The 9,632-nt window shown below is 33.6% G+C and overlaps 1 protein-coding gene across 1 annotated transcript; it reads right to left on the reverse strand.

The window, feature by feature from the left end:
* Nucleotides 1-754: 754 nt before the first annotated feature.
* Nucleotides 755-2,759, reverse strand: LOC141826766 (endonuclease 4-like). The gene is made up of 8 exons (XM_074714065.1): nucleotides 2,483-2,759; nucleotides 2,225-2,396; nucleotides 1,912-2,010; nucleotides 1,686-1,825; nucleotides 1,516-1,608; nucleotides 1,384-1,442; nucleotides 1,206-1,279; nucleotides 755-1,131 (listed from the first exon to the last, which is right to left on the reverse strand). The coding sequence occupies exons 1-8, from the start codon at nucleotides 2,591-2,593 to the stop codon at nucleotides 995-997; spliced, it is 885 nt and encodes a 294-aa protein (XP_074570166.1). The 5' UTR covers nucleotides 2,594-2,759; the 3' UTR covers nucleotides 755-994.
* Nucleotides 2,760-9,632: the final 6,873 nt, after the last annotated feature.

Raw genomic sequence — 9,632 nt, forward strand, 5'->3', positions numbered from 1 at the left:
GTGTATTTATGCATGTATTTAGGGAATTGTCATAGTTACTGGGGAGTGTACTAATTGATTTCTGGCCTTCATCGGGGCGTGACATGTATATTATTGACCATACACTATCCATCCTGATTATCCACTGAGTATTTTGTGCTCACCACCCAGACCCTGGGATTTTTTGTCTCCCCAGATAGTAGATAGAAGATTACTGTTGATGCCAGAAGAGATTTGCCGGTTATGCCATCTCACAACTGGAGGAGTATTTCGGTTGTGTAGATTATGTTCGTATCTGTGATTTTTATTTTGTATCCGTTTATGGATTTTGATGTGGTTGTACTTTCGCTTGCGTAATTTCTGGTTTCATAGAGTTTATCGTTGATTTGTGGTGTAGATTTTTTATTTATGGTGGTTATCTCATGTATTGGTGAGTGGTCGTGTGGAGCACTTTACATATAGTAGTGTAGCTAAAGATCATGTATTATATTGTGGAGTGGTCGGGTAGGCCCTATGTTGTTATGTACTATTTATTTATAAAGAGGAATTTCATTCTATACCATGAAAAATTCTCACACATAATTTTATTCATGAACCAATGATACACTTTTATATAATTAGAATTAATGAATAAAGAATAAATAAATATTTTATTAAAAATAAATTATTCTCAATCAAATCAATTTAATTATATCCTTTTCACTCATGATTTGATTGACTCTCCATAAGAAAAATTTGATTAATTTTCATATCTCTTATGATTTGTGACTCTCCGTAAGGAAAGATTTAATTATTTTATATATTTTTTATAAAATATAATGTTATTACATCATCTAAAAATGTTATTACATCAACTTAAAAATGATAAATGATGCAAATGGAAACAGAATAATTCAGGACTGCCAGTTGCCTTATTAACACAACAATACTAATGGCATTGTCTAATTGCAATCTGAATCACTACAAGAACATCATTGCTTAGAACTTATTCTTTAATTGATTGGGTCTAATTTGGTCAGATGAATTGGCTTCCAGTACTCTCGCTTTCACCTTCCTTGTTCGAGAAGACTTTGTTGAGTATCGCTGCTAATCTCACACCACCTTGTGCTAGCCTTTGCTCCACCACGGGAAGACGACTAAAGAAGTAATCATCTGAAAACATCATAAATTAGATGTAATTAATCAACTGGCTTTAGTTCTAAATCAAGCAGAGTCAGCTTAATTACCTCCTAACGTGGAATCTTGTTCCACATCCTGGTAAGCGTAATCACAGGCTAAGCTTATGCTCTCTGAGGCATATCTGCAGAATCATTAAATATTTAATTGCTTTTGAGCTGTAATTTATGTTTTAAGCTGCTACATGGTTTATTAATTAGTATGCAAATTAAGTGACCATAATCTTACTTGTCAGCACAAGTCACTGATTTTTCCCTGCATGTGTTCCATCGACGGACATCATTGCTCTGGTTTATAGGAAAAAATAATTAATGGAAAATATGCATATTAGTTAATATATATAAACTAGGAAAAACTTACAGTGATGTTCATTTTAATGCCCTCGATCATGGTATCAACAGCATTGTCGTAGAAGTCCTTCATGGCAGTCTCTATTATGCTCACATCCCACACCTAAACATTAAACCATCACAATTAAAACTACGAAATCATCATCTGCTATTCAAAAAAAAGAGTCAACGTTACTTAACATGATGAAGGTTGGTCTTTCTTCTGTACCAATGGACGACAATGGCGTTTCCGCCTTCGTCGTCTGCAAATCCCACGTGCAATGGTTGGTGTACGTCTCCCACGAAATGCGCCAGGAACATCAGGCTCTCTGTTAAATTATCTGCATCATTTTATATAAAAATGTTACTGATCGAACGAGATTGTTAATTAGTATTCGTCTCAAAAAGCTTAAATTATATTAATTACATGGGGAGGAATCTCCATAGCTCATGAGCTGTGTGGTGTAGTTGTTGATGGCTCCCACAACGCACATGTCCTGCTGCCCCTTTGCATTGTGGCAGTCCCCTGTTTCATGCTCGACCAATAAGGACATGAAGAACTAGCTATTTTAAATTCTGATTCAGAAAGACTGTTTTTTGATTTTTCATAGAAAAAGAAAATTGTCGTTCCAAAGTAGTTTGATTCTAGCAATTTAGCATAAAACAGCAACAAGAAGCAACAGAAAATGACAAGAACGGTAAGAAGCAACAGAAAAAGCTAATTCGGTATGAAATTTTACTGGAGTAATCGAAGTCGCAGACTCCGGGCGTGTTGGCATAATGGAGAGGGCTCGACCACCGGTACCTGAACCGCATTTCGTCGGGCCACGAGCACACGGCTGCCAGATCTCCTCCAGCCGACGGCGGCAGCAGATCCACCACCGCCGCCGAGGCTCTGCTCGTCAAATAATCCTGAGACGACGACGACGTCACAGTTCGTTCATACCCAATGTTACTTTACTAAAATTATGTGCAATTGAACTGCAACTAAACCTCACCTCTGCAATTTTGCAGACCATGTAATGGCCCTCTTTTCCCCATGCTTGTGCGGTGCGAGCTGTTGCCGCAGCGATCAGAAGCAGGACATGGAAAAGAAGGAAGGTCTTCATCTTCTTCTGTCGTTTCTCCTTCCTCCTCCTCCTCCTCCCCCTTTCAGTCTTTATCAGCTGTCTGCCCTCTCATTTATACTCATCATAGAACCAAATTGAATCGACCATTGGCCAACGCTCATCCATGAACATGCTAACCGATGGACCCTGTTTAACAACGATGCGTGCTATTTTAAAAGTCTCAAATAGATGCGGATATATCCAGCATGAATAATTGCCCTCTTCAATCGTAAACCAGTTTATTGATCCCTTTAAATTAAATAAAAATGGAAAAGACGGATGCAATTGGGAAAGTCAACCAGACGGATCATCCAAGAGGATGGGGAATCTTATATTATATTAATCATATCATAAACGTGTTGTTTATGTTAATAAAAAACTCTACTAGATAACATTAAAAAAATATTATACATTTTAAAATAAATTGTTTTCATAAAATAAATAGATTGATTGTAAATCGAGTCAGATTGTCCGATCGGGAGCTATTTGAATATTATCAACTCTTGGTGAGCCAAATGGACTGATGGAGCTCGGTGAATATATTAAGCATGGTAAGTCATGCTAATCAAGTTCAAATGGGAGTAGGTATAGCAAATTGTTCTACATCCAACTCTATATACGTAGTTTAATTTATTTTTTATTTTTATTTTTTTTAAGTTGACATCATATCTATCCTTTTAGACCGATTAATCTTGAAAGACTGATCTAGCTCCAAAAAATTTTTCATCGACCATCAAAATAAATCGGGAAACGTATCGCAAGTCTCAACAGTCCAACATTCTTAGATCAACTTTCTATTAAGGGAAATTCATTTATCATTGCGTCACAATTGAAATTCGAACCTTAAATATCTGAAAAATTAGAAAGACGTTTTGATGCTACCATAGCATTCTTGGTTTAATTTAGTTTTTTACTACTAGTTTGAAAAAATTTTCTTCTTTGTCCCAGCAATCCACCAACTTTATCTATATTAGGGAATTTAAAAACTCCCTCTACGGCTCTACCCTCATCCAATTGTCATCCTTGGAGATATTGGAGAGCCAAACAAGATGAGTAGGTCTAGCAAATAAAGAAGACTTAGTGAATCAACGAGCTAAGTAAATTAAGCTGTTTTGAACGAGCCAAATAAGTCGAAATTAATGAGCTTGTCATATCAATTAGATCGATCTAGCATATCAAATAGGTTACTTATAACACAGTCTTTTTGACGTTTTTAAATATTTGATAAACATTTCCTTATAAATATTTTTAAATATTTTTGAAATTAAGTGTTTTAAAAATATTTTTGATATTTAGTATTTCTGAAAGACTTAAATATTTTTGACATTAAGTGATTTTGACACCCTAAAGTGTTTTGCAAAATATTTAACTACCTTGAAAATTATTGCAAAAAATGCTTTAAATATTTTTCAAAAATGTTCAAAAATTATTTCCATATACAAAATTTTGAAATCTATTTGGAAATAGATTTTTGATAGACTTCTCATTTTTGTATATACCTAAATTTTTCTCATTTTTTTATTTATGCCAAAGGAGAGAAATATGGATTTAAAGTTTTGATTTGGTTAAAAATTCTCTAAGTATTGAAAAAAAATTGGTGTTGAAAATCTTTTCAAAGTTAATATTTTCAAAAACCTTAGGAGAGGAGAGTTTAAATTCAACAAGAGTTTGGAAAATAAAGAACTTTGTTCTTTTTGTGCAAATTTACCTTAATTTTAAATTAGATTGCCGAACATAAAAATGAGAGATTATCAGTGTAGATATATTTTGATGTTTACAAAGATTTAAGATTAAATTATTTTGTGTACCGACAAACTAGGCTAAGTGTGCATGACTTAATAGAAAAGCCCTGATAGGTTAGATTGACCACATACTAGGTAACGAAGTCTTACGAATCAAGATGATTAGAGACAAAGCAGGAAGTCTAGCTAGATGAGTCAGCTGGACCTGATATCTTGCAGGGTGAATTTGATGGATCAGTGAAGACCATACATCGAGTCAAAAAATCCTAATGGGTCATGGGATCGGATGTCCAATAGAAGAAACCCAAATAGGTGGATCTGATATTTGACATAAAGGAAGCTAAGGCAAGTTCCTGGAATAGAGATGTCCTACTTAGGACAAGCAAGGACGAGTTGTCTCTATGGGAATGGACTAAGCATTGATTCAACTAAGGATCCAGCTTAAATTTGCGGAGCTGATGTAACGAATGATCTGATAGGACATGTGCGAGTTAGGGAGGCGAGTCAAGGGTGAATAACTCCGATTGCTTCTCGTCTTGATCTCGTACTCGTCATTTGAATGCGTAGTGGAAACTTGAATCAAAATTGATGCCACATGCACAACATCTTAGTTTTATTTGATATTTGTCTCCTTTAGACGACTAATCCAAGGATCAACTCCTAGCTATCCGAGTCAAAAGTTATAGCTTTAAGAAGTTTGGTATGTCATTTTCGCATCACTATCAATCGATTAATACTTCTGTTTCAATTTTATCAAAACTAAATTCTCATCTTGTCTGATATTTAGTGGACCTTAGCCTGCTAAGACTTCCTTCGCTTGACATTCAATCAACATTAACCTACCGAGACTTCCCGTTGCTTAGTATCTGATCAACATTGACCTGCAATAACTTCCTCGTTATCTAATATTCTATCAACCTTGACCTACCAAGACTTCATTATTGCTTGACATCTGATCAACTTTGACCTGTCGAGACTTCTTCGTTGTCTAACATCCAGTCAACCTTGACCTATTGGGACTTCCTCGTTCTTTGGCATTCGGTCAACCTTGACTTGTCAGGACTTTCATCATTACCAAGTGTCTGTCAACTATGACCCATTTGGACTTCTAGTCTTATGCCAAGTGTTCGGTCTTTCATGATCCATTTAAATTTTCCATCTCATGTGAGGTGTTTGGTCCTCCATGATCCACCTAAACTTCCTCTTGCATACTAAGTGTCCAGTTCTTCATGACTCATTTAGATTTTTCATCTCGTGTCAAGTGTCTAGTCCTCTATGATATTCCACTTAGACTTTTCGTTACTGTTCAATATCCGATCAACCTCAACCTACTTGAAATCTAAACTCAAACTCGAGTTAACTCGAGCTTGGTCAAATTGGTCAACCTTGATCTGAGATCGATTGCACCAACATAATCGATGTCAAGGAACTAATGTGGCGGGACAACAGTGGCAGAAGGTAGGATCGGTAGACCTCGATTATCGAGGCAATCGATAGACTGATAAAAGCTTATAAAAGAAGGCTCGACTATAAGCTTCAGTATGACATTCATAAGCCCTCCTATTCTCGCCTCATGCAAAACTCTGATGCTAGGCCGCATTGTTGCTATGACAAATGCACTCACCTAGGAACTCAATTTTGTTGATATACTTTAAGTTATCTTTTCGTGCTTTCAATTTTAAAGAACGATAAACTTATTACTATTCCTCATTCTTTCTAAGAGGTCAATCTCGACCTCCAAATAGTTATTCATAAAAGAAAGCGATAATGAATTATCTATTCGTAAACAATCCAAGGGATCATGAGTCTTGGACTAATAGTTGGAAACTGTGATTCAAATAAAAAATAAAAATATTTTGTATCTGTATTTTCTGTTACACTTTTACTCTAACTCTAAAAAGAAAATTAAATATTTCAAAATGATAAAATGAGACACACGCTATTATATTCACACTCTCTCCTCTACCGCTATTTTCGATCCTACGGAAACAATTAGCAAAGATGGTAAGTTATATAGGGCAAACATACCTAGATGATCTTATCTTGTTGGCGGAGCCGATCGACTAAATAGATAGGCTTGACAAATTAACCATAATGGTTGGACTGAATGCATGAATAATTAAGACGATAAAAGTTATGGCATTGTTCACAGAAGAATGATAAACGAAGATATACCTTTTATTCTTTTATGTCTATTCACTGAATTTAAGTAATAATTATTTCTATTCCATTTTTTCTCATAAAAACACAGATCACTGTTGTGAATGCCAATCGATTCATATCTGGCCTTGGAAAAAACCACTTGGTCCTAGTGTTTGGATAAGATAGATGCCTCTAAATTGGGCATTAAATTAACAGCCCTATTTACATCTACGTACAAATAAAAATAAAAAACAAATTTATGTTAGATTTAAATGAGAACATTAATTAAATTAATATTACAAATGGACATGGTTCGGTTAGAGAATTTACATTGGGAGATTCTTCCCTGTAGAAGATTTTTTTTAAAAAAATAATAATTAAACTAAACACGGTGGCTGGGACTCGGAATATCTCTTTCAGTGTATTTTGGTTTGTTAATAAGACTCATAATAGAGTTACTGATTCTCTAATTGCAATCTGAATCACTAAAAGAACATCATTGCTTAGAAACTTCTCCAACTAATGACAACCACACAACAATTGCCAAATCCTTATTTAAAATAAATTGTCGGTCGAATCTAACTCGTAGTTATATCCCATCTTTTTCAATTTAATTTCATAATTGATTTGGAGCAAGTTGCTTAAATATCTAATCCATCGACCACCATGAACATATTAGTCAATTAACACGTGTTAATTTATGATGTGGTGGTAAGAGATAGATTATTTTAATCAAACAATTAAAATTAAACTCATGTAGCGTGTTAATTTATGATGTGGTGGTAAGAGATAGATTATTTTCATCAAACAATTAAAATTAAACTCATGTAGCATCCGATGTTTAAATAATTAATGATATTGAAATATTATGTCCGAAACTATTTTGCTTCGTGGATATATTTGATGGACAAAACGTGGGAGCGGATCGTTCGTCCAAATTAATTAATACATGCAAACTGAATAATTGCCCCCTCTCACGTAGGTGTAAACCAATTATCGCTTTGACTGACTCCTTAAAATTAAATAAACTCGGAAAAGACGGCTCAAATCGGTAAAGTCAACCAGATCTTTTCTGTAAAAAAAATGAAATCTGCCATCTTAACGGCCTCACACAACCATTTGTAAAGAGTAAATCGAGAAACTGCAGTTGATCACGACACAGGAGGATATTACCTGGCTTCGCTAGGATTCGAACTCTTGTCCTCTTCTACAACTCTACTACGTCGTAACTAACTCAGTTATGTCCCAAGGACAAAGTCAACCAGATCGATCCAATAGGATGTGGTAACTTATCTTACCTTATTTTATATTACTCATATCATAAACGTGTTATTTATGTAAATAAAATAACTCTATTAGATAACATAAAAAATATATTATACATTTTTAAATAAATTATTTTCATAAATAAATAGATTAATTGTAGATCGAGTCAGATTGTATGATCGGGAGCTATTGAATATTATTATCAACTCTTGGTGAGCCAAATAAACTCATCAAGCTAGGTGAGTAGATTAAGCATGGTAAGCCATGCTAATTATCAAGTTGGGTAGGAATAGCAATTTGTCATACCCTTAATCAAAACCCAGCTAACTCTAAGGGCGGATTCAAAATTTTAAATTCTAGTAGCCACGTACTAAAGGATGAAAATAATTATTTAAAAAGGGAGAACATATATTAAATAATGAAAATAATTATTATAAAATATAATACATATTTATCTTTGAAAGAATCATACAATATATATTAAGAAAATAAAGTCCCCGGGGGCAATGGTACAACGGTAGGACATCCGAATTTTCTTCCAAATGGGGAACGCAATCAAAGGATGTTGGGCATCTGGATTGACAGCCGTATGCGCTTCCCGATTTACCCTGGTGGTCGATGGAAAACTTCTATGGGACTGGGCCGACCCAGGGATTTTTTTTTTAAGAAAATAAAAAATTATATAATAGTAATATTATTAAAATTTTAGGAGGAGGACATGGTCCCTATAGTCCTTAGCTTTTTCATAAACCACACCACAGTTGTGAATGCCCGTCGATTCTGTTTGGCTGGCTTAGAAAACACTATTTGGTCCTAGTCCGTCGATTCTGTTTGGCTGGCTTAGAAAACACTATTTGGTCCTAGTGTTTTCGACAAGATAGATTCCTCTCCGATGGAAAGAAATAATGTTGATGGAGCCTTTGAAGTCGATGGAAATAATTGAACCGTGTACTTGGTTTAGAAAAAAAAAATCTGCCATTTCTTCTTTCCTTTAAGGCTCTATGGAGAAAATTCATTAATGAAAAGAGAAGAGAATGAAAGAGAGGAAAAGGAATGGGAGGTAAAATCTTTATGTTTTTTTTACTTGACAAGAATGAAAAGGAAATGAAGATTAAATATATAAAATTATAAAAATATTTTTATTTTTTTAATTAGACAATGATTTTATTTTTTATAATATTAATATTTATTTTATAAATATAAATTAATTATTGTTAAAATAAAATTTTAATTCAAGAATTCATTAGATTATTCGTTACTTTATTAGATGAACTAATAGATTATATTCACAAATTTAATTTACATATTTTAAGTGAATTACGTATTTAGTGTGCGGGCTTCGATGTATCGTTTTGAGAATGTATTACTTTATTAATTTTTTTTTATTTTATAAGTTTTTCATGAAACATCATAAATGTTATATTGTTGTAATATGTGATAGTGATTTGAAGCAACATATATATTGATAACTGAAGAATGATTAATCTACAGATTTACTAAACAAAGAAAAAAATTTATAATTATCTAACAACGAACAAAGATTTCGATGAAAAAGAAAGGAGCGAAAAGATCGTGCTCAGTGAGAGAATTTTAAAATTTTTAAATTAAATAAATTAATAAATTATTTGAAAATTAATATTTTAAATTAAGGATAAAATTATAATAAATAATATTTAAAGTTATCTTCTTTTTATTTTTTTTCTTACACCCCAAATTAGAGGGTAAAAAAAACATCTTTTTTCATGGACAAGGAAGGTTAAACGTTTTAAACGGAGTCTAGTTTGTTTTTTTTGTTTTTGAGTTTAGACAAAATCAGACAAAACCATGCTTCTATCAGCTCCAAATGTGACACCAAAGTCCTTTTCCCCAGGAATATGCGTTGCTTTCAA

The sequence above is a fragment of the Curcuma longa genome, chromosome 4 (genome assembly GCF_044706935.1).
Source record: "Curcuma longa cultivar G26 ecotype Majalengka, Jawa Barat chromosome 4, ITB_CL_G26_1.1, whole genome shotgun sequence".
Taxonomy (NCBI): domain Eukaryota; kingdom Viridiplantae; phylum Streptophyta; class Magnoliopsida; order Zingiberales; family Zingiberaceae; genus Curcuma; species Curcuma longa.

Coding starts and splice junctions, on each gene's coding strand:
- LOC141826766 (XM_074714065.1), bottom strand. CDS start 2,593: ATGAAGACCTTCCTTCTTTTCCATGTCCTGCTTCTGATCGCTGCGGCA. Junction 2,397..2,482: donor TGGTCTGCAAAATTGCAGAG/GTGAGGTTTAGT, acceptor TCGTCGTCTCAG/GATTATTTGACGAGCAGAGC. Junction 1,132..1,205: donor ACAAGATTCCACGTTAGGAG/GTAATTAAGCTG, acceptor TGATGTTTTCAG/ATGATTACTTCTTTAGTCGT.